This window comes from Pelodiscus sinensis, chromosome 5 (genome assembly GCF_052426305.1).
Source record: "Pelodiscus sinensis isolate ZL-2025 chromosome 5, ASM5242630v1, whole genome shotgun sequence".
NCBI classification, from domain to species: domain Eukaryota; kingdom Metazoa; phylum Chordata; order Testudines; family Trionychidae; genus Pelodiscus; species Pelodiscus sinensis.
This window is the reverse complement of record NC_143056.1, coordinates 18,033,925-18,059,915: the sequence shown is the minus strand read 5'-3', so window position 1 is coordinate 18,059,915 and position 25,991 is coordinate 18,033,925. Positions and strand designations below refer to the sequence as shown.

The 25,991-nt window shown below is 44.0% G+C and overlaps 1 protein-coding gene across 3 annotated transcripts in view; it reads right to left on the bottom strand.

Annotated features, from left to right (window-relative positions):
- AKT1 (AKT serine/threonine kinase 1) overlaps nt 1-25,991 on the bottom strand; it is a 112,710-nt gene that overhangs the window by 2,908 nt on the left and 83,811 nt on the right. For all 3 annotated transcript variants that reach the window (XM_089778337.1, XM_089778336.1, XM_089778338.1), the window contains exons 11-13: nt 19,931-20,145; nt 8,784-8,871; nt 388-490 (exon numbers count right to left, since the gene is read on the bottom strand). In XM_089778337.1, the coding sequence (XP_089634463.1) occupies nt 388-490; nt 8,784-8,871; nt 19,931-20,145 (406 nt within the window). The remainder of the gene's footprint in view (nt 1-387; nt 491-8,783; nt 8,872-19,930; nt 20,146-25,991) is intronic.

The window sequence follows — 25,991 nt, the reverse complement described above, 5'->3', positions numbered from 1 at the left end:
TGTAGGTACTAGGGGTACTTATTTTTTTGGGGGGGGAAGGGTTGCTTTATTAAAAAAATTTAAAAAAAGGTTGAGAAACACTGATATAGCTCACAGAGCATCCCCTGGATAACAGACTTTCTGATACTATCAGTGATGGGCCTGGGGTGCATTCAGTTCCAGATTCCTAAACATCCCAAAAATAGAGCTAGTATGGACCCATATAACATCATGACCAAGTATAAACACACAGTTTAATTACTGCATATCAAAAAGAAACACAGATGAATCTGAACAGAATTTTCTTTCATATTTTCTATTAGGCCAAATAACACTACTGAAAATGTTATGTTGGGGTGACTCTAAACTGAAAGAAATAAATAGTAGGAAAACTTTACCAAACTTTACCTTGGTCAGGTGGAGTGATTGTAATCATCTGTGCTGTAAATTCTTCATCAAAATATCTTGTATCTGTTTCAGATGTAACTTGTGGTTTAAATGGAGGTACAAGCTGAAAGACAAAAAAACCATAAGCTTATAGTTTGCTGAAATATGTTCTTTGCAAGTTGTCTTTGAATTTCAGTTATAAGCCACAGTGACTTCTCCTATACTGCTAATAAATCCATGGCTCATAGGAAAGAAATATGTACGAAGTATTTAAATGTTCATTTGCTGTTTACTGGATGTGAAAGGTTTTGTTTCTAAATCTTGCTTGAAGCAGAAAAAATTGTGAGCTGCTGATACTACTTCAAGCAATAAATAAATAGCTGATAAATATTTATAGCGAAGAAATTAATACATAGGGTATTTTTAAAAAAATGACAGAGACTATAGGTCTGATCGCCTATGCTTTAGGCATGGGAGAGGGGCCAGAAACAGTTCGGAGGGGAGCTGCACTTCAGTGGCATTGTAGCTCTCTCCTATCCTATGGAGGCAACTTGATATAAACCCTGCACTTCCGGAGCTTAGAAGGTTTAAGGGAGACTGGCATGGTCACTGGTATTGGTCACATGGACCATCTAGTATTGCATCCAGGGAGTCTGACAACAGGACTCCAGGTAAACTGAGCTACTTGAGTGGGGTGGAGGAGGCGGCAGCGTGTACATCTAGCCGCTGGTTTTACGCAGATGCAGTGTTCCAAGGGGTTTTGTAATGTGCACTTTTAGAAGACGGTATCTCTGGTTCAGTTTCCCACTGCACAACACAGCAGACACTTGATTGTGAGGTCACCATCTGTAGCCTTTCCACAGAGGACAGAATGCTGGGCATCACTTCACCCGCTGCTGGGGATAACTGGCAGTCAGAACAGCACTCAACTACACTATTCCTATGCAACAACAATTAGGAAATGGGATCAAGGAAGCTATGTAGCTATGGTGCTCATGGGCATGAAAAATCCATAACATGAGCACTGTCGCTCTAGTCCCTGACATAGGCACAATAAGATCAACCTAAGAATGGTCAGACTGAGTCAGATCAATTGACCATTTATTCTGTCTTTCAGAAACGGCCAATATCAGATGTTTCAAAGGGAATGAACAGACTAGGGCAATCATCAAATGATCCATCCCCTATTGTCCAGTCCCAGCATCTGGCAATCAGAGGCTTAAGGACACCCAGAGCATAACCTTGACCGTCTTCGCCAATCACCATTGATGGGCTTATTCTCCACGAACCTGTCTAATTCTTTTTGGACCCAGTTACAGTTACGGCCTTCACAACATCCCCTAGAAAGGAGTTCCACAGGCTGACTCTGTGTAATATGAAGTACAGTAAACTTCTGATAATCCGGCACCTTTGGGACCCAGGGGGTGCCAGATTATCAGATGTGCCGGACTATCGGAAGGGGGGGCTATGAGGGATCTGGGGTGGGGGGGATGCCACCCCAGACCCCTCATAGCCCCCCCCTTCCAATAGTCCGGCTCTGCCCCAGCCGTTCCTGATTCAGCCGCTGCTGAAACTGACCAGCAGCGGCTGAATCGGGGACGCCTGCAGCAGAGCAGCTGGAGTGCTGCCAGGTTGGTCCGGTAGCGCCGACCCTTGGCGTGGCAAGACCAACCCGGCAGCACCCCAGCTGCTCTTGGGGATGCCTGGGGCAGAGCAGCTGGGTTGGTCCCACAGCGCCGCTCCTCGGCGCTACTGGAACAACCCAGCAGCACCCCAGCTGCTCTGTCCCAGGCGTCCTGATTCAGCCGCGGTTGAAACTGACCAGCAGCTGACTCCAGGAAGCCTGGGGTAGAGCAGTGGGGGGGTTACCGGGTTGGTCCAGTAGCGCCGAGGTGCGGCGCTACTGGACCAACCCAGCAGCACCCCAGCTGCTCTGCCCCAGGTGTCCCCAAATCAGCCACTGTTGAAACTGACCAGCGGCTGACTCCAGGAAGCCCAGGGCAGAGCAGCTCTGCCTCCTGCTTCCTGGAGTCAGCCGCCTGTCAGTTTCAGCAGTGGCTGAATCGGGGACACCCGGGGTGCTGCCCGGTTGGTTCCGCAGCCCCGAGGGGCAGCGCTAGGGGACCTACCCAGCAGCGCCCCAGCTGCTCTGCCTCCAGCTTCCCCGATTCAGCCTCTGGTCAGTTTTAGCAGCAGCTGAATCGAGGAAGCTGGGGGCAGAGCAGCTCCAATGGTCCGGCTTCCCGGAGCACTTCCGGGTTCCTAATGGTGCCGGACCGTCGGATGCCGGACCATTGGAGTTTTACTGTACTACTTTATTTGTTTTAAATCTTTGCCTTTCATTGGGTGACCCATGATGCGAAGGAGTAAAGAGCACTTCATTAACTGCTATTAAGTCCCCTGCATTTAATTTTATTTCAGAACAGATTTAAAATTAAAAACAAAAATATGATCCACAGAGATCATACTGGTGATACTTACAAGAAAAAAACCTGTGAAGTTTAGAGCCAATATTTGAATGTTAAGGGGGGACGTAAAAATACTCCAGTGTTAAAAATGACCCTTATTCTAAGTATCAAATACAGTTACAAGATGCACACAACCTTCCTATTTTAAGCCTAAATCTTCAAAACTAACTTGTTATTTTTGGATGCCCCAAGTATACTTTTAAGGAGTTAAAGGGTCAGATAAATGCTTAGCACTTTCAGAAATTCAGACCCTGTAAGAGGCCTTGATGTTATGAACCCCAAATTCTTAGACTATTGAAAATGTAGGCTTTATAGCCTATATACTATTTAAAGTACAAGAGGAGGGGTTCCATTTCCTAAGGTAATAACCCTACTCTCAAATTATTCCAACCAGTATACATTTTCTGTGAGGATAAGTACCCTTTCTCTCCGATACCAAATCCCCAATCCTCTGATCATCCATCAGGCATTCTCTCTTCCATGAGCAATAGTTTGGCCCTTCCTGTGTGTCTGATTTGTCCATAACCCCATTTAGCTAATGGTGGTTTTGGCACGTACTGCTTCAATTCGCTCTCTAAATTGTTGTCCGCAATACTGAGTCTCCGAATACGAGAGTGATTAAGGACTCAGGCACTGTAGCCAAAACCTAATTACAGAGATGTTCTGGGTTATTTTTTAGAAGAAGATTACTAGTAAAATACAATCTAAGACAGGATGAACCCTGTGGAAAATATTTTTGTATATGGTCATATTGATCTGGGAGGGGAAGTGGGAGAATGTAGCAAAAAGCTGTGATGTGAACAGCATTCACTGCAATAGGTCAGCAGCCCGACTGGTGAGAAGGTGTACTTGTGGCGTAATGCTGCTGTATGCCAGCAGGAGATACACGGACATAAGTTCCTTAACTAGCCAAGAGAGACTGTGGAGAAGATGCAATTACAATATTAATATTTATATCCAGTTTATGGAAGGATGAAGTATTACACAGTTAAAATGCACTGGTCTCTAGGGGAAAATGACAAAGATTTTCAGCAGGGATATTCTGATGATTTTAAATTCAGTTACGCCAAATTCCCTGTCGTTCAAAGTAAGGTCACGTCTCCCAATCTCAATTACACACAAAATTTCCTTGTTTATACAAAGCTTCAATTATGTAAACTTATTCCATATTTCCTGATGACATTGGGGAACCATGTCTGTCCCAGATGTGTCTAGACTAATAGCATATTTCACTCACTGTGGGTGATGATCTACCAATTTTAGAAGACCTCCAGGGCATTCAAACACATCTCTTTGGCCTGGGCAGAGAGAGTATGTCTACTACAGACAAAGTCTTAGATCCCATTTTTTATTTGCCCTCTTGATAGAAATGAGCCAAAGAGGATGACTTTTGAATTTGCAAAGACAATGTTTGAAGTGATCTTAATCCAGGCACTATTTTCTCCAAGGCAGCAAATGTCTGGAGGAACAGAAGAGGCAGGAGGGAGCAGGAAATTAAAGTTTCTGGCTCATCACCACTTTCTATAAGCTTTATGAAGATGTTTAAAGCAATACTCTTTACACTGACCTGCTTAAACTCTGCAATCAAAATGTTGCAGAAGCCCTTGACCTGATAAATTCACTGCAGACATCCTGTATGTGGCAGTCTCCTTTGACATCTGTTCTTAAAAGGCATATTGTGAAAGCTGCCTAAAAATCAGAACTTTCAGAGAGCTCTTTGTTCTCTGGCATATGCACAGAAGGCAAATACATGATTTGCTCTCTCAAATTTGTATGGAATATCTACAGCTCTTACTCCCTCAAGAATTGAGAGATATAATTGTACATTTTAGAACTCTGCTTTCTGACAAGAACAGGGCAGGCAGAAGAGAGGCCCTGTAAAACATGCATGTGTGATTGGTTCTAGGGTTGGTTTTCCACTTGCCCAGCAAAAGAACAAATTTGTAAAGAACAAATCAAGCCAAACCAATCTGATAGCTTTCTTTGATAGGATAACAGGTCTTGTGGATAAGAGAGAAGCAGTGGATGTGGTATACCTAGACTTTAGTAAGGCATTTGATACAGTCTCGTATGACCTTATCAATAAACTTGGCAATTACAACATAGATGGGGCTACTATAAGATGGCTGCATAACTGGCTGGATAACCATTCTCAGAGATTATTTATTAATAGTTCAGTCATGCTGGAAGGGCATAACAAGCGGAGTGCCCAGGAGCCTGTTTTGGTTCCAGTTCTGTTAAATATCTTAATCAACGATTTAGATATTGACATAGAGAGTACACTTATTAAGTTTCCAGATAATACCAATCTCTGAGGGGTTGCAAGTGCTTTGGAAGATAGGGTCATAATTAAAAATGATCTGGACAAACTGGAGAAATGGTCTGAGGTAAGCTGGATGACATTTAATCAAGACAAATACAAAGTACAGGCAGTCCCCGACTTACGCGGATCCAACTTATGTCGGATCCGCACTTACGAACGGGGCTTTCTCGCCCCGGAGGTCGAGGTGGCGGATTGCTACCTGCGAGCTCCGGGGCGAGAGAGCCCCGTTCGTAAGCTGCTCCGGTGCCCCTGGTCTGCTGGAGACAGTCTCCAGCAGACCAGGGGCACCGGGCGGGTTCCCGCACTTCTGAGGCTTTGCCAGAGCAAAGCCTCAGAAGCGTGGGGAACCGCTGCTGCTGCCGCTTCAGTCCCGGTGCCTGTGGTCTGCTGGGGACCGTCCCCAGCAGACCACAGGCACCGGGACTGAAGCTGCAGCCGCGGCGGGGTCCCGCGCCTCTGAGGCTTTGCCAAAGCAAAGCCTCAGAGGCGCGGCACCCCACTGCTGCTGCGGCTCTGCTCCCCGTGTCCCTGGTCTGCTGGGGGGGGGGGGGGGGGCACAACTAGTGTTTTGTTTTGGACCCTGGGGCAGAGCAGCTGGGGCGCTGCCGATTGGTCCTGCAGCGCCGCTCTGGGCACTACTGGACCAACCCGGCAGCACCCCAGCTGCTCTGCCCCAGGTCCTGATTCAGCCGCTGCTGGTCAGTTTCAGCAGCGGCTGAATCAGGACGCCTGGGGCAGAGCAGATGGGGTGCTGCTGGGTTGGTCCAGTAGCACCGAGGAGCGGCGCTACTGGAGCAACCCAGCAGCACTCCAGCGGCTCTGCCCCAGGCGTCCCCAAGTCAGCTTCTGCTGAAACTGACCAGCGCTGACTACAGGAAGCCCGAGGCAGAGTTGCTCTGCCCCGGACTTCCTGGAATCAGCTGCTGATCAGTTTCAGCAGCAGCTGACTTGGGGACGCCTGGGGTTCTTAAGTTGATTCTGTATGTAAGTCAGAACTGGCGGTCAGTTTCAGCAGCGGCTGAATCTGGACGCCAGTTCCGACTTACATACAGATTCAACTTAAGAACAAACCTACAGTCCCTATCTTGTACGTAACCCGGGGACTGCCTGTACTCCACTTAGAAAAGAAAATTTGGTTTCACACATATGGAATGGGAAGCAACTGTCTAGGAAGGAGTACTGCAGAAAGGGATCTAGGAGTCATAGTGGACCACAAGCTAAATACGAGCCAAAAGTGTGACGCTGTTGCAAAAAAAAGCAAACATGATTCTGGGATGCATTAATAGGAGTGCTGTAAGCAGGACACGAAAAGTCATTCTTCCACTCTACTTTGCACTGATTAGGCCTCAATTGGAGTACTGTGTCCAATTCTGGGCACCACATTTCAAAAAAGGTGTGGAGAAATTGGAGAAGGTCCAGAGAAGAGCAACAAAAATTATTAAAGATCTAGAAAACATGAGCTATGAGGCAAGGCTGAAGGTATTGGGCTTATTTAGTTTGGAAAAAAGAAGACCGCGACGGAACATGATAGTAGTTTTGAGGTATCTAAAAGGGTGTCACAGGGAGGAGGGGGGAAATTGTTCTCCTTGGCCTCTTGACAAGAAGCAATGTACTTAAACTGCAGCAAGGGAGGTTTAGGTTGGACAGGGTGGTTAAACACTGGAATAAACTATGTAGGGAGGTTGTGGAATCGCCATCACTAGAGATATTTAAGAGCAGGTTGAATAGACATCTACCAGGGATAGTCTAGAGGGTGCTTGGTCCTGCCGTGAGGGCAGGGGACTGAACTTGATGATCTATCGAGGTCCCTTCCATTTCTAGTATTCTTAGAATTATAGAATCATACAGTTCAAGTTCTATGAGTCACAACCCTTTCTTTTGGGGAAATGACAGATTTTCCAGAAGCAGAAGGGAAGAGTAATATTGTAAATATTAAAATTTTAATTTAGCAAGTAGGACAGTGTCCTTTAAAAGGGTCCATTTATGCTGTATCATGTGTAGATATTCAAGGGTGAGGCATGCAAAGCTGAAACACTGAATCAGTATTCAGATGCATCTTTCTCCCTTCTGTGAAATTATATAAAGGGACACCCATCTTTCCTAATACAAGAGTTTTCTAGTATTAGGAAGGTGCGTGTCATATTGCCCTTTGTATACTGTATCTTTTGTGTTCTCCAGGGAACCATTCAACATCTTCATAACCTTATCAGGAAGACAAAGAGGGACATGTTTCTGCAAGGAGAGAGAGAAAGGTTGGAAGGAGAAAATAAGGTATCCTTTGTACTCCCAATACTACAGGAAAGCCAAGAATGTTAATCTCTATTGGTATGATATGGAAACTGCTAACATAATAGTATGTTAGTTATACAAAAGGAATCCAACAGTTAAAACCCTGAGCAAATCAAATGTTATTTATATTCATTAATAAGAGACTTTCAGGTTAAAAATAAATTAGTATTTATGTCTATTGGGGCACAAAACTGTCTTTGGGACTTTCCCAAACCAAGCAAATATATAATCCTGGCTTCCTAATTAAATTAGCTGTGAGAGCGTTTCTGAAAAGTGTTCCATGGGCCTGCTTTCGGAAAAGCCGCTAGTGGGCCTGTGCGTCGCTTTGTTTACTTAGGGTCTGTTGCCACAGAGCCTTGTGGCTCCTGTTGGCTCTGATTCACTGTTTCCAGCCAAGGGGAGCCGTGGGAAGCTTCATGTCATGGCAATATGGAAGGAAAAGTGGAATAATGTGAGTAAGATCACACCGTTACTCAGCAATAGCTACTGCATGGCATGCTGAAGTTGTTTCTCTTTTTATCACTGAAGAGATGTCTGAGTTACATGCTGGTTTCACAACAAAAGTGTTTGCAATGAGGTACTTGAAGGAATGGAGGGAAAAGCTCAGCAGGAGCAATGGGACAGCAAGGGAAGATGGCATTGATATAATAGAAGGGGAAGTCAAAGTCTGACACCAATTTATGCTAGCCACATGGTAGAAGTCAGGTTGCTGACTCTAGGAAGTCTTGTTCTAGAACATGGGGCAGCACTTCAGGAATATAGGTTAGAGGCCATGAATTTAGATAAAGAGAAGGGAAGGACAATTTTGTGTGTCATGAAACCCTTATTAGAACTGGACTAACTTTAAAAATCCAAGTTTTACTCCTCTGTATTTATGCTACTTGTCTGATCTAGTCTATCTGCATTTTTCCAAGCAGAGATAAATGCCAAAAAGTTTCACTATTATTTCTGGTTAGTTTCAGATTCTCATACGCCGGTTCAATGAATTAGTTTCTGAGCTGCAACCATCTTAGGGGGAACCACTTGTTAGAGACAAAACTGTTTCTAGTAGAATTAACACAAAATTAATGAAAACCAGTTTGTAAAACTGATGTTTACAAAAACTAATATTTTGCACCAACTTTGACCTAACAGATTCTCTTTCACTCTTATTATTGACTTAGATAAATTTTCTTTAGCAGGACATTTTAGTTAGAAATGAAGTACTGTGGCTTAGAAACAACTGACACAAATATAGCAAGCCTTATTTATGAAATAATCTTCAATAGCCGGGGACAATCTTACACATATTCAGTTACTCCACAAACCCTCTTTTCATCAAAATAATTGTTAAGTACCTTTTTCTCATATACGTCTTGCCAAACAATGCCAGAAAAAAATTTGTGCTGCATAATCTCCTTTGCATCATCAGGGCCACCACCTAACCTGTTTTTTTGGGGAAAAAACAACACTTCAGTGTATGTAGTTTTCAAATAAGATTATTACTGAGAAGAGAGGAAGTCATGGTTAAGTAACCAACAGTTTGTCAGTTTCAGGTTTGAGAACAAGCTTGTAATTCATTACCTTGATGCATTTATTTCACGTTCTAAGATTCATGAACACTGGTTGGTTGTCCATTTCAGACTTCAGCATGCCTTCCAAACTAGGGATGTAAAATCCCGTTTAATTAATCAGTTAAATGTTATGGTTAACCAATTAAATGGAGACAGGCAGGCTGGAATGCTCCTGCCTGCAGTACACTGGGCCAGGCCTGCTGTGGGTGGGGGCTGCTTCAGCTGGGACGGGCTGCAGCAGGGCTGGAGCGGCCCCCTGACCTATGTACGGAGCTCAGGGGGCTGCTCCAGCCCCAGCTGGTCAACTGTAACCAGTAAGCATCGCCCGGTGCTTCCTAAGGGTGATGCTTAATGGTTAACCAATGAACCATTCACAACCCTATTCCAAAACTCTAGTGGAACTATGTTTAAGAGACAGAATGATTGATACATCAAGAGATGCATCTAAAATGTATGCTTCAAAACATAGGCCCTGAAACAGAAGTTCTATGATGTGACTTGAAAAGTAGACTTCTCTTACTCAACACACTCAACATCTCTGCTCTAATTCATATCTGTTATTACTTTTAGTATGCAGATCCTGTGCATACCAATTGGAAAGTGAACTGGATGTTAGTCCTCCTTGTGCAATAAGTTTGACCGTGTTCCGGTTCAACGTGAAATCATTTACACCTAGCAACTAGGTTTAAAAGGAATGAGGCTAAAATCTGAAAATAATGGGAGATATACCATATAAATGAAGAAAAGCAGAATTTGACCTGCGGAACCCTAATCATTTGTTGGAGGCATGACTTACAGGTCAGTAAAAGGCTCTCTTTGTGGACACATTTGTTATGATTCATAGAGTTGAATCATATTAGAAGGGACCACTGTGATATAATCTGACCTTCTACATAACACAGGCCAGAGAACTTCCCCAAAATAAGTCCCAGAGCAGATTTTTTTAGAAAAACATCCTGTCTTGGTTTAAAAATTGCCAATAATGGGGAATCCACCATAGTCCTTGGTAAATGGTTGCAATAATTACTCTTACTGTTAAGACGCTGTTATGGAAGAGAATGAAAACAAACATGGAACCCCATCTTGTCATTTTAGTCAACTTTCAGAGATAAGTGATGCTTAAAAATACACTTTGTAGCAAGAGTTGAGCAAGTCCTGACTTTCCAGCCTTCCTTCCAACACAGTTACAAGGAGTCGTCACTTCACAGCATATTTTATATATTTTACAACCTGACAAATGTAATATCAAGTTGTACATGAACCTACCCTCCTTTTTGGATTCAGAGAAACAAAAGGATTTTTATTGATTTCAATAATATTGAGATAGGGCACTTTGCTTGCAATACAAGAATGTTTACACAGACGTGACCCAAAATAATGACACCTATCCATTACAATTTAATTATTTTTCTTACAGTTAATGTGTAGAGAAGCCCTGAGTCAACAGGAGCTTAGACTTTATTATCTGGGTGAAATATTTTCCTCTCAGAGTCTGAACCACTGGGCAGTGGGCGGTGATAGGTGAGGGGTGACTCAGCTTCCCCTCGTACAACCACTGCCATGGGAACCCTACTGTGGTTTGGCGAGGGAAATTTTTGCTTTTTATAATACCCCATGCAGGTTCCTGTGCTGAACCACATTATCAAAACAATACAAAAAGCATGTTCTTTTCAAACAAAACACAGATCAGACAGATAGCCTTAAATTCTGTGAATTTAATCTAAGAGGTACCGTTGCAGCTATCATGATGGTCTAGTCCAAGGGTGGGCAATCATTTTCACAGGGGAACCACTTAATGAATTTTGGGATGTGGTCGCAGGCTGGCACCACCCCAAGAAGAGGCGGGGCCTGCGCAGAAGGGGTAGGACTAGGAACTAGCCTCCCGTCAGAGTTGTCTGGGGCTGGAGGCTTTGAATTAAAAACACAGCAAAGAGCTCCAGGCTCCCAGCTCCCAGCCCCGCAGCCACTGCATTGCCTAGCAGCCACCTGGCACTGCTGTGGCTATTTAAAGGGCTTACAGGTTAGGCCCCTGTTGAGGTAGTGCTGTAACTGGGAGCCCTGAGCCATTTAAATAGGATCCTGCTGCCTGAACCACTGCCTAGAAATTCGGTGGCACGGGCAGCAGGATATAAATAGAAAGGAGCCAGATGCAGTCTGGCCTCCTGTACATATGATGCCCATCACCATAATTTCTGAGCACTTCATGAACTTTAATGTATTTTCTTTCCCAAACACTCCTGTCTGGTAGGGTAGTACTATTATCTCCTTTTTAGAGATCCGAAATTGCGGCACAGAATGGCTAAGTGATTTGCCCAAGGTCACACAGGAAATCTGGTAGAGCTGGGAACTGAATCCACTCTTCAAAGTCCCAGCCTAGCACCTCATCAGTGCGTCACCCGGCCTCTTATAACACAAGTCAAAACACAATTTACTCTGCAATTCTTGCATTGCGAACCATGAGTATAAATAAAACTAGTAATACACCACTAAAAAAGTTTACAGAGAAATATTACAAAGGCTAAGGGTATGTCTACACTACCCTCCTCGTTCGAACTAGGAGGGTAGTGTAGACATACCCTAAGTGAGAACATAAACTTAGAAGATTTAGAAGACTCAGAACAAACTATAGTCTAAATGGCTGTCGTTACTGAGTGCCAAACATTTGTTTGTTTTTATATACAGTCAAGGACCTTTATTTTGTGCTTCGACCTAAGTTCAAAAGAGAAAAATCATCATTAAAGAGGTTCTTAAAAAAAACGACCATGAAATGTGCATTCTCTGAGCTTATAAAACTGCTTGCAGTCTGGAAGTTATTTTAATGATCGGACTCTTCCAAATGTCTGTGTTCCAGAAGTGAAAAATAGCCACTTATTCTGAAGGAAATCCAAGTGCAACTATAGTAATCATTTTGCACACCTAAATTACTGACAGGGATATAATTAGTGGCGATTTCATGGCCAAGAAATGTGTGTCACAGACCATGAAATAAGCCCTTCACCGTGAAATCTGATCTCCCTCTTGGTGCTGGGAGTGCCCCGGGCAGGGGGCTCCTAGCTGCAACTCTGTGCTGGACAGGGGAAGGACAGCTCTCGCTCAGTGCAGGGAGATCAGACTCACCTCTGAGTGCCTTCCACTGCTGCAGGAAGATCCAGCAGTGGATGTTCCTGCAGCTGGAGGAAACTTATGAAGAAAGGTCTCGTCTCCCCTTGCTCCTGGAAGTGCCCTACCATGGGGGCTCCTAGCCACAAGTCCCTGCTGGGCTGGGGAGAGACAGGACGTGTTCTTCCCTTACGTGGCAGCTCAGGGGGAGGGAGAAAGGATCAGACCCACTTCTAGGTACCTTTTGGGTAGGGACCCCCAAGATTACAACAACATGACATTTCAGACGTTAACAGCTGAAAATGTGAAACTGACCAATTTTAAAACCTTCAGGCTGTGAAACAGATCGAAATGGATGTGAATTTGGTAAGGCCCTAGTGACAATATTTAACCAGTGGCCTTAAAAGAAACACAAAAAAGTTACCGAATCATGGTTAGATGGTGTCATCTCAGCTAACTCATCAATAATGCTAAACACCCATTTCTATTCACAGCTTTAAAATAAAATAAAATAAAATATATAGTACTAGTTCTTCACCTTAATCTCAACTCTACTGCAGCATGGTTCTAATCCAGAAAAGCATTTTCAGCACGTGCTTAACTTTAAACATGTAAGTAGTCCCACTGCTAGTGAGCTTGCACTTAAATCCTTTCTGGACCAAGACTACACAAGATAGTCTCACCTTGACCCATTATCATCCGGAAGGGGTTTTACAAAAATTTAACCTCTAAGATTCTTGATTCTCACCTGCTAGTTGCTCATTTTGGGTCTTCCCCAGTTACCTGCTATTCAGCAGACTCTTAAATCATTGTATTCTCCAGTTGGTCTCTATCTATTTTCAATATATACAGTTATGCTAAAGTATTTAGTAACTCCAAAACCTTCCAAACAATATTTTAATATTTCCCAACGGGGTTATCAAGACATAACTCGTTATTAGAATCCTTATCAGTCACCACACAATAGATATTCTGCAAGGTCCACCTTGCGATATAGGATGATCTAATCATTGCTAGCAGGATATATGTGTTAAATGACACTTTGTTCCTTCCAAATGCTCTTCATTTCACTTGAATGCTTCAGAGATGAATATTTTGGCAGCAGGCCCATATTTTCCAAATATCGTGGCACACAAAGGGCAGAATTTCTTCCTTTCCCCATTTGTATTGTGCTAGAATCACTGCTTCCCAAGAGTCTCCAATTCATATGTAGGCCCAAATTAACACTAACTGAAGCCATTCATTACTTGGTATTATATTGATCCCTCTGATTATCATAAAGACCACATCCTCAATACACCTAAGTTTACAGAATCTGTTTTCTTCAATTCAAATTCTACCATTTTAACCCTCAAAAGCACTCTCTGTATACAGCTGAAACAAAAGCTTTAAACACACTGAAGTGCTGTGGAACTCCTTTGCCTAAATTCTCACAGACAAGGCAGGTGAGGTATCTTTTAGTGGACCAGCTTCTGTTGGTGAGAAGGACAAGCTTTCGAGCTACACAGAGCTCTTTTTCAGGGCTGAGAAAGGCATTGAGAGTATCACAGCTCATCATAAGATCCAACTGATAGTTTAGCATGAGCAGTTAGAACATGTGCGAAGGGACCATTCAAGGTCCATTCATAGAATCATAGAATAATAGGACTGGAAGGGACCTCGAGAGTCATCGAGTCCAGCCCCCCGCCCTCAAGGCAGGATCAAGCTCCGTCTACACCATGCTTCTGTAGTCATAGGACAAAAAAAGGGGATTAGTGGGTTACAGAATGCTGTAACAGGCCATAAATCCAGTGTATTAATTAAGGTGACAATTTTTAGTGCCTAGAAAAATTATGAATTTAAGCTCCCAGGCTTGTCTTTTGAAAGTGGTGTGCAGGTTTCCTGTGAGGAGGCGGCCTGAGAGGTGAAATATAGTGAAAACGCTTGGTGGAAAGTGTTCAGCCACGGGTGAGATGGCTTTTTGTCTTTTATCATGTTCCTGTGTGAGTTCATTTGAGAGCGCAGTGATTGTCTGGTTCCATCCATGCAGTTTCTGTGGGAGCATTTAGTGCACTGGGTGAGGTTATGTAGGATCCTTGGATCTTGAAAGATATATTGTGGGGGATAGCAGTGGATCACTGTAGCAGTGGAGATAGGTGTGCAAAGTTTTGCACCCTTTGTTCTATTAGGGTCTGGTGTCTCCTGATCCGTCAGGAGTTGCCTGCTACTGACGAGCTTGAATAGGGTGAGAGGGGTTGTGTGAAGGTCAGAAAAGGAGATTCATGAAAGATGTCTCTCAGAATGGGGATCCCCATCAGGAACGGGTTGTAGTAGTTTGATGATACCCCATATGGATTCCCACGTGAGATGGCAGATGACAATTAGAAGTGTGCAGTCAGAAGGGTTTTTATTTCTGTATTGAAGCATGATCTCTTGGGATATCTGGGTCACCCACACCATGATGCAATCTATTTCTCTGGTGCAGTGTCCTGATTTGGTAATGGTGGTTTTAAGTGTGTTAGGGTGTATATCTCTGGCTTCCTCCTCAGAGCATATTCTGTGTAGCTGAGTGCCTGGCTGTAGACAGCAGAGATCTTGGTGGTTACTGAATCTATTAAGATTGGGGGGATGATCCATGGATTTCTTGTATAAAGTCATCTGAAAGGTTCCAATGCTGAAGCTGATGGTGATGTCCAGGAAGTTAGTGTTGCAGTATTCCAAAGAGAGTTTAATGGCTAGGTGATTAAAGTTGTGATGGACATCTATGAGGGAGTTTAAGTCATAAGTCCAGAAAATACAAATATCATTGATTATGTCAAGAATACCATTGGTTTTGGGAAGCATTTGTCCAAAAATTCTCCTTAAAGTTGGCCAATGAAGACCAGCATATTGGGGAGTCATCCTAGTACCAAAGGCTGTTTCAATGGTTTGGACAAATTGTTGTTGCATGTAAAATTGTTATGGGTGAGAATTGCATGAGTTTGGTAACGTGTCTGGGATGGACATCAGAGTTGTCCACTATCTTGTATTTGTTTGAGGCAGGCAATGATGCCATCATTGTGAGGAATATTGGTGTATAGGGAAGTGACCTCTGTGGTGTTAAGGACAATCTTCAAAAGGAGGTTGTTAATGCTGCAGAATTTCTGAAGGAAGTCAGTTGAGTCCTGGAGGAAGCTGTCCCTTTGTGTGTTGAATAGTTAGGATGGTTTTCATTTGCTCTGCAGACGCCAGTCAGATGATACTTTTTTCTTACAATTGTCAGTGGAGCCATAGGATGATTGCTGGTGGGACATGGTAACTGGGAGTGGTTTTCGAATGTTCAAAAAAGTGCATTAAGGCAGAGTTGGCAAAATAATTCTTCTAGTTCCCCACTCGCTAGTATAGCCTCAACTCTGTGTAGGGATGTTAAAGACTATAGTCAATTAGTCAACTATCTGATAAGCATTTGCTTATAGGACAGTCTTTTGACTAGTTGATATCCTCTTCTTCTTGCTGCCTCTATGAGCTCCCAGGTTCTGGGGAAATGCCGCGGGAAGCTGAGGGCCAGTGGGGAGTCCCCAGCTGACCCCAGGCTCCATGGCTGTCCCTTTGATTTGTGCAGAGGTGGGATTTTAAAGGGGCAGCTCGCCTCACAGCTGATCCGTGGATTAGCTCTGCGTCGGGCTGCCCCTTTAAAACCTGCCTCCGTGCATTTCAAAGGGGCAGCTGCTGTGGAGCCTGGGGTCGGCTGGGGTGCTGGAGAAGTGCTGCGTGGAACCTGGGGTCAACTGGGGACTCCCCAGCTGACCTGGGTCTCCTAGCAGCATGCAGCATAGCATGGATCCCGGGGTCAGTGGGGGGCAAAGTCCTCCACTGACCCCGGGCTCCTTGGCTTTGTAATGCACAAGAGCCCCAACTGGGGACTCGTGTACATTTCAAAGCAGGCATCCGCATGCAGCGCGAAGTCAGAGGGAATTCCCGCTGGCCCTGGGCTGTATGCAGAAGTGCCTATCGACTAGTCGATTAACCCCATTTTAACATCCTTACTTCACTTTTGCCCTTCGTTCTGACAATTACTATCTGATCAAAATTAAGCCTATACAAATTAAGCCTATCCAGTGAGAGACAATCATCATTCCAAATTGGCTTCTCTCTCAGTGACAGAGCTCTGTGAACATGCAGCATTTAGTGTGTAATTTTTACAGTAGCAAAGTTTCCATCTAAACTGAAAGAAGATAATGTTCTAAAGAAGAAAGGGAGAAGTACAGTAAACTTCCGATAATCCGGCACCTTTGGGACCTAGGTGGTGCTGGATTATCGGATATGCCGGAGTATCGGGAGGTACTCCGGCGGGGGGCTGTGACAGGTCTGATGGGACCCGCATTGCGTCCGGGGGTGGGTGGGGAACGGCACGGCGAGAGGCGAACCCTCTGCTGTTTTGCAGGAAGGCAGGGGAAGCCCCGTGCCGCCACTGCGAGTTTCCAAGAGGGGAGCGGGCTCCCCATCCCCCAGACTGCAGTAGTTATCGCCGAGCAGAGGGGTGAGGGGCAGCGCTGCAGGACCAACCCGGCAGCACCCCAGTTGCTCTGCTCCGCTGCTTCCCCAACTCCACCGCTAGTCAGTTCAGCAGTAGCAGAAGCAGACTTGGGGAAGCGGCGAGGTGGAGCAAAGCAGCTGGGGTGCTGCCGGACGCCGAGCAGGGGGGTGAGGGGCAGCGCTTCAGAACCAATGCGGCAGCACCCCAGCTGCTCTACTCCGCCGCTTCTCCAAGTCCGCCACTGCTGCTGCTGAAACTAACAAGTAGCGGACAAGCGGTGGAGCAGAGCAGCTAGGGTGCTGCCGGGTTGGTCCCGCAGCGCCGCCCCTCACCCCCCTGCTCAGCGATAACTATTGCAGTCTGGGGAGCCCGCTCCCCTCCCGGAAACTCTCGGCGGCGGCACAGGGCTTCCCCCGCCTTCCTGCAATACGGCAGAGGGTTCGCCCTTTGCTGCGCCGTTTCCCACCAGCAACTCCAATTGTCAAGCTGGCCGGAGCACTTTTGGGTTCCAGTTGGTGCTGGATTATCGGGAGTGCTGGACCACTGTTTGCCACACAATTGGAGTTTTACTGTATCCTGCACTCTTTGGAAGACACCGAGCATATATCAAAGAACCCTCAAGAGTGGTGAGGAAACTAAAGCAGTAAATGGTGTCCTGGTATTTATTATTTTACAGGAATCTGCATCTCTCTCATGCAGTCTAAAGTAAATTGACTTGGATATCTTTCTGCAAAGTCTGTCTACTGGCTTCAACTGTCACATGTCCTTAAAGAGATAAACTATAAACTAGAGTGCAGACATGAGAAGTGAGTCTTTGCTCAAGCCAGGGTGTCTTGGAGGGTAAGAGTTGGCAAGACTAAGTATAGCAAACACACAGGAAAATGGGCATGGGAAGATCAAAGGACAGAAAGAAAAACCCCCAGAACACAAAACAAAAACCCAACCAAAAAACCAGGCTTTAAATATTTTAAGTCTCAATTTCAGGATTACTCTCATAAGAGCAGCCATACCAAAGGTCCCTCTAGCCCAGTATTCTGTCTTTTGACAAAGGACAATGCCAGGTGTCCCTGAGGGAATGAATAGACTAGGTATTCATCACCTGATCCATCCCGTCATCCATTCCCAGCTTCTGACAAGCAGAGGCTAGGGACATCATTGGTGCCCAACCTGGCTAATAGCCACAGATGGACCTATCCTTCATGAATTTATCTAGCCCTTTTTTGAACCCTATTATAAGTTTTGGCCTTCACAACAGCTTCTGGCAAGGAGTCCCGCAGGTTGACTGGGTGTTGTGCGAAGAAATGCTTCTTTTTGTTTGTTTTAAACACACTACTTATTAATTTCATTTGGTGACCTCTAGTTCTTGTGTTACGGGAAGGAGTAAAAAACTCTTTATTCACTTTTTCCACACCAGTCATGATTTTATAGACCTCTATCACATTCCCTCTTAGTCATCTCTTTCCAAGTTGAAAAATTCCAGTCTTATTAATCTCTACTCATATGGCAGCTATTCTAATAATTTGTGTTGCTCTTTTCTGAACCTTTTCCAATGCCAATATATCTTTTTTGAGATGAGATGACCACATCTGCACACAATATTTAAGATGTGGGCGTACCATGGATTTATATAGAGGCAATAAGATATCCTCTATCCCTTTTCTTAAGGATTCCTAACATTGTTTGCTTTTTTGGCTGCCATTGAGAACTATCTACAATGACTCCAAGCTCTCTCCCTGGAGTGCTAACAGCCAATGCAGTCCCCATCATTTTAGATGTATAGCTGGGATTATGTTTTCAAATTTCAGCGGTTACACATGGAGCGGCAGTCAGCTCCTGGGAGCAAGTGCAGGTTGGGAGCCAGCTTTTAAGCAAACTCGTTATGCACGCCAGCGTGTCCCTTGTGCACCTATGTGTAACCATGAATGTTAACTGATGAGCCAAGGCTCATCAGTTAGCTATTTCCATGGTTATACTTTCACATCCCTAGTAGGCACTAGTGCAATTTGTTATAAGCAGCGATAGGTCAGTAGGGAAGATCAAAAATCCCTTTTAATCAGGTGATAATGTACTGCTGATGCTGTATGAAATCTTTTACTTATCAGTAAAAACCAACAAGATGGATGCATGGAAAGAATGTTAACTACGTGACAGAGACAAGAGCGAGTTGCGGAGCAGCACAACTAACAACTGGTTGACTCAGTTAGGAACTAATAAAATAGAAAATAAAATTTTAGATGCGAAAGCAATCACTGTAGAGCAGGGCTAGTCAACTTTGAAAGCCCCGGGGGGCCACAATGATACTCACAGCACGTGCTGAGGGCCACAACTTAAGTGCGGTTGAATTTACATGCAAATGTATATGCAAATATTTGAAACAGCTTCTTTCACACTGATGGGAATAAATACAAAGATTAAGGCAAGACTACACATCACGCAGGCCCTGTTTAAGTCAGTTCTGCTGATATTAATAAAATGCAATATTTACCCGATTTCCACCCATATGACAGCACTTTTAATGAAAAAGACAGTCCAGGAATTTAACTACTAAAACACATATCAACAGAAGACCATTATACGGCTTTTTTGTTTGGTTCCCACCTGCGGGCCACATGAGTCCCATGTAAACCCAAACCGCACCACGGGCCGCAAACAAACGGACTGCGGGCTGTATGCGGCCCATGGGCTGAGTTTTGAGTAGCCCTGCTGTAGAGTATGCACAAGTCATGTTCACTGTGATCTAGAATAGTTTGTTTTGATTGTAGCCTTCTGTACAGCACAATGTCAGGCAGGGAATTTTGCATCTCTGTCCCTTTATTACTTACAGTTGTTTTCTGTTTCAATTTGGAATACCCAGTCTGTGTCAATATTTAAAACAAGGAAAGAACAAACAAACAAAGGTTTCTTCGTCAACTACTTGCAGTTCTTTATAAATCAGCAATGTTTAATTGGGCAGAGTCAGTAAAATAAAAGTCACACTTCTATCTGAAACATTCAGGATGATTGTAAATGAAAGAAATTAGAGGGAGGAAAACACCTTTCCCCTTTTCCTGTGTTTATTTACTGAAAATGACCATATGCAAAGTGTGGTGGAATGTATAATTTGCTCTGTTCACGTGGCTCTTTCCAGCAGCAATACTGAAGAGAAACCATTTTTAACTCGTTTTCTGAAATCAACTAGACAGATGTGTGTTGTTTTTGTTTAGGTGTCTCTGTACCTCAGATGATTGTACCCCCATGTGTGTTTTGATGTGGTGGACCTTATGAAGAAATGCGACCAGAGGTATCATTCAGAAAACAAAAGAAATTAAAGTGTTTGATTTTTTTAAAAAATTCTCACCTTTGTTTAGGATCCTTCTTTAGCAAACCTGACAGAAGAGATTTAGCTTCAGGTGACAAAGTGCGTGGAAACCTAATCTCCTCCATGAGGATAAGTTCAAAGAGCTTCTCGTGATCCTGATTGTAGAAAGGGAGCCGGCCACACATCATTTCATACATTACAACTCCTAATCCCCACCAGTCCACTGCACGACCATAGTCATTATCTTCCAGCACCTGCAGAAACATAGAGCACTGCTTTAATACATATTCCTATGTTGTGAACAGGCAGGGAATTCAAGTGACAGGACTGATACTATTATATTAGTTTTCATGCAATTCACAGCATCCTTGCAGCAACCAAGAGCAGATCCCCTTGCAGACAACTGACACTAATGCACACCAATGATTTATCAACAGGGAACACTCAAGGCAAGTGGGGGAGGGGGGGGGAGAAGCTAGAGAGATGGCACTCTCCCCACACACATTACTTCCCTGAAATGCATAACCTTCTAAAGCTGAGAGACTGACAACCCAAGTCCGTTCTCAGATTACAAAGCCAGCTGCTAAATCCTAACTTATTCATTAGAAACCATTCCAAATGGGGCCCCATTTTAAAAACAGGATGCCATTTGGGGAGCAGGAGAGATCTGATTAACCTGTTGCATCAAAACTACAATTATACCTGTTCCTCTCTCTGTCAACTCATGTTTTCGTTCAACATTCTCACCAGAAAAATCAATCTGCAACCTATGAATGTCTGCTTGCAAATGTTAGAAGAATCGCTGAGCTTGAGAGCCAGAGATTCAAAACTGCTCATCTCGCCTTTTGCACTTCTGGCCTTTATGTTGCCCTAAATGTGAGCTAAAATCTTTTGAAAATCTGTTCCTAAAACTTCGCAATTTCCAGTCTCCTTACTAAACACACAGATGTTGAGAAGAAGAAGAAAAAAAACTTCTCACAATGGAGAAAATCTACTATTACAATTTTCTTTTCTTAATTCTGTCCTCTGGTTTGGGTTGTGTTATGTGGTATTCGATAGCTGTGCTCTTCTTACAGTTCTGCACTTTACTGCTTATCACTTGGAAGAGGTAAAAGCACTGTTTGTTCATTCATCTGTGCTGTGCAGTGTCAACCCAATACACTGAACTTTTTATGCTCAGAACTTTTTATGCTCAGAAATAAAAGTCTTCAGTGGGATTCAGGACCAAAGAACCAACTAAAGCCAGAAGCAGTTTTTCCACTAATGTCCATGGGAGCAAGATCTGATGCGTTATGAATTAATGAGAAAGATCTTGTGGATAAATAGGAAGATCAAAGTTTTCTTTGTAAGAAATTATGTTCTCTCTCTCTCTTTTTACTCAGTGCCCTGCCTTAAAAATTATCTGAACTCGAAAAAAAGCCCTGCAGTAAAAATCCAAAGGCTGTCCGGTATTAGATTACCCCACACAGGTCTATTTACAGCATCTCTTGCTGTATGATTCACACCAAACGACAGCTGGTTCTACAGCTGCCCCATATATGTATAAGACTAACACAGCTGCTTGTCTGCCAGGATTCCAGGAGCCGGCTTCATCCTTTATGAGGAATCATGGACTCTAACTTCACAGGAGATATTGTATGACAATACAGTAGTTAGCCATATTTCTGAGCCACACCCTTTCAATAAGCACTTCCTGTTCATTCTAAACCACTTAAGTTACTTAAAATAGAGTGAACACTTTGCTCCTGGATACACAATAGGGATATTAACACACACACACACACACACACACACACACACACACACACACACACAAGTCCTACAAACTCAGGTCTTCTAAAATGAAATAATAATTTGGCCAAGATACTAAAAGAACACTAGTTATAATCCAGATTACTAGCTAGAACCCTGCATTTCTACCTCCATTCAGCACAGAACAAGTACCAACCTTTATTTCCATATGTAAAAAATACTTCTTGCAAACACTGCAGTGCTTATATTAATGACATACAAAACAAGGCAATGATTTAAGTATGTTCACAACTGAGAGGAGAAAAAAATCATATACAATGGTATGACAGGTATTTTTATACCTATGATTTATTGCAACATGCCTGGTAACTGTTAACCAATAGGTAACAAGGTCATTTAACTTAATTTAAGTGGATGCTCAATTCATGACAAGCAGTTCTAGGCAGCTGTGCGATGGAATTTACAAGAGTAGAGAACAGCTGTAAACAGGATAGTCATCAATATATTTGACACATCAAAGCTGACACAGTTCAGTCACTGACATCCATGCACAAGATTCCAATATGAACCTAAAACAACTATGTAACAACTGTATAAACACGCTCTTATGCTAGATTCAAGTTACAAATAGAGAGGGAAAAAAAGAAACCCCCTGCTTTGAAGGATACATGACCTTAAACATACAGGATACTCACACACACAATTTACAGATTTTTAACATACTACCAACCAGATGACAAAAGCCTTCAGAATTTAACACTACAACCCATAGCTGGGATTTGCAATGAAAGGAGTGAGCTAGATTAGTCAAAAGGATTTGTTCGTCTGTGTTATGGCTCAATTAGATTGTTACAAATATTAAAGGCAACTACTGTTGATAAAATGATTGAGGGGAACTCCATATAGAGACATTCCATGGCTGCTTCGGACACATTCTACATCAGGAAAAAATCAAAAAATGAAATAATTCTTGGTGAGATTTTCCCAGTTTTTCATTGGCCCACAAAATTCTCAGTTATAATCAGAGACTAAAGTTTAACACTGCTCTAGGGTCTAGAGTTGCATGGAGAGACTCGTCGGTCTTACCTCAAATAATTTCGGACCTTCCAAGGGAAGATCCTCTATGGTGGACTACACATCTCCTCTGGGAATCCAGACAGGTAGATCCAAGAGGCACATTCATTTTAGATTTCACACAATAGATCTTGTTCCCATGACGCTGTGAGATGGCCTTCAGAAATGACAGATCTAAATTGCCCCTTTTTGTCTTCAGGGATAAAAGTCAATACATTCACATAGTTTGGAATAATGTATGTGACTGCATTTCACCATCAAGACATCATAGTTGGCCATTCTGAACTGCAGCGTTACTGATAAATAGGCCTTGCAACATAAAAGATCCAGTCTTTTACACTCTTTATTATATGGGTTGCCTCCCCTGCTTTTTGACTGCCTCTATCACCAATGAGTTTGGCTGGGGGGGGGGGGGGGGTGAAAATAGAAATTCTATGACTTCTGATGGGATGCAATATTTTTTATTTGCCATCTTACAAGTAAGTGGTATTGTTGGGGTGTCTGCCAGATGGCCTTGGCAGGCTCCAGGAATGCCTCATTATAGGAAAGGCTATTTTTCAGTAGGCTGGTGTGTAATATGCCAACCAACATTTGTTGGGACACGGAAACCTCTTCCAGGGGGATTTGGAGCATGTCTGCAATTTTTAAACAGCTCATGAAATTGCTTAAAATTGTCTCCTATTATAGGTGGCAAAATGGTCTCATCTGGAAAGAAGGAAAAATGTTGGAAAAATTCTCAGCACCATAGATGGAATTTGTAATTTTTTGAGTACCAGGAATTATTGTGGTACAAGGAAGAATTGCAGCGTCAGGAGAATCTGTGCTGATAGTTTTTGTATCAAAAGAGATAAAGTAGACTTTGGTAGCGCTGTCTTTGTGCTATGCACCAGAGGGCCAGGAGATGGCGTCATAAGCTGAGGCACTGAGTGTTTAGCTGTTGCAATCCATGTCACAGTAGAAGGGGTAGTCATCTCTCTGCTGCCCTTCTGAGATCTCTTCTACACTAACACCCTCCTCCCCATCAACCTAACCTACACAACTGCAGTTACGCAAACAGCGTAACTGTAGTCAATGTAATTACTGCATTATTTTCTGTGCAATAAAGCCAGCAAGAGCTGCTCTCCCATCAACTTCAGCTACTCTTCTCATCCTGATGGAGTACAAGAGTCAACAGGAAAGTGCTTGGAAATCGATTTATCATATCTAAGCAGATGCGATAAATTGACCTATGGTCGATGGATTGTTGCAGCACTGATCCACTGCATAGTGAAGACAAACATTGAGAGTCTGTCTGCTTGGGATCTTTAGCGATACTGGAAGATCCAGCTGACTAGTAGGTACTTAGCCATGGCATGGGTGGTACTGATGTTTTGGAGAATATCAGAGAACACAGAGCTCTCCATTTTTCTAGGTCCTTCCCATCCAGAGTCAGTGAGGGAAATCTAACAGAATCCAAAGTATATGAGAAGTTTGTGGTCCCAAGTCATAGGTCAGGCACAGGGATTTCTCCATGAGGATGAATTCAAGGCCCCTCGCTTGTCTGGCACAAGCCTTAAAGTTATGGCAAAGGAAGCACTTCTGAGGTATGTGCCTTTCCCCCAAGCAGTGAACACAGTAGAAATGTCCATCCCAGACTGGAATTGCCTCTTGACAGGAGAGGCAATGTTTAAAGCCTGGAAAGCTGGACTTTCACAAGTGAAATTATCCCTGACAGGTTAAAGAAAAGGAAATGGGGAGAAAAGGAAAAGGAGATAGGAAACAAATTCTAACTATTCAATCTATTACACTATGCAGCTAATCTTAAATTTAAATTGTACAGAGGAACTGCTGGAGCTCTGACTTGGACCGAGGGCGGTTAAGAAGAAACTGAGGTGGGAGGCAGAGGGGGTCTGATAAGAAAGAAGAGGTTACTCACCTTCGGTGCAGTAACGATGGTTCTTCGAGGTGTGTCCCCGTGGGTGCTCCACGTCTGGTGTCGGGCTGGTCCCGGCGCCGCGAATCGGAGCTTGCCATAGCTGTAATCGACCGGGTCGCGCATGCGCGAGTAGCGTTCGCGCCTTTGATCAGCCGCGCGCGACCCGGTCCCCGCCAGTTCCTCTCACCGCCATCTGAAAAAGATAATAAAAAAAGATTCCGTAGCGGGGAGGAGGGCGGGTCGTGGAGCACCCATGGGGACACACACCTCGAAGAACCATCGTTACTGCACCGAAGGTGAGTAACCTCTTCTTCTTCTTCGGGTAGTCCCCGTGGGTGCTCCACGTCTGGTGACTCCGGAGCAGTAATCCACTAAGCGTGGGCTACGGAATCACTAGTATTGTGGCTTGGCAACACCGCTGAGGCTAGGGCCGAATCAGAAGCCAAGCGCTGCACTATTGCGTAATGTCTTGCAAACGTCGTGTTGGACGACCATGTAGCAGCACGGCATATGTCGCGTAAAGGCACTCCTCTGACAAAGGCCGTCGACGTAGCCATCGCTCGTGTCGAATGGGCTCTAGGGTGTGATAGAAGCGGTTTCTTGGCCATGCTATAGCAGGTGGTAATACACGAGACGATGATCTTCGAGATACGTTGGGCAGATAAGGCTTGACCTTTAGAGTGTCCCAGGGCGGAAACGATCAGATGGTTCGTTTTCCAAAAGGCACGGGTTCTATCTATGTAGAAGGCTAGAGCTCTGCGGACGTCTAGTGTGTGCAAAATAGCGTCCCGACTTGACGTGTGAGGTTTTGGGTAAAAACATGTGAGAACGATCGGCTCATTGATGTGAAAATCAGTACAGACCTTCGGCAGGAAGGCTGGATGTGATCTCAATGTTACAGCCTCCTTAGAAAACACTGTATATGGGGGTGATGACATCAGTGCTGCGAGCTCACTCACCCTACGTGCCGACGTTATAGCGAGGAGAAAAAGTACTTTCATTGTGAGGTGAGGCAGCGGAGCGGTTGCTATAGGTTCAAACGGGGTTTTGGTTAAAACGTCGAGGACCAAGTCAAGACTCCACGCAGGTGGCGGGGGCCTAACTGGTGGATTAAGGTTAACGAGGCCTTTAAAGAATCTTGCCACTATAGGATGGGAAAAAACTGACTTTCCCTCGATGGGCATGTGGAAGGCCGCAATCGCCGCTGCATGAACTCTAAGTGATGATATGGACAGCCCATCCGTCTGCAGCTGGAGAATATAGTCCAATATGACATTAAGTGGTGACAGAAAGGGGTCAAGGTCTTTAGGAGCGCACCAACGAGTGAATCTCGACCATTTTGAGAGATAGGTCTTTCTG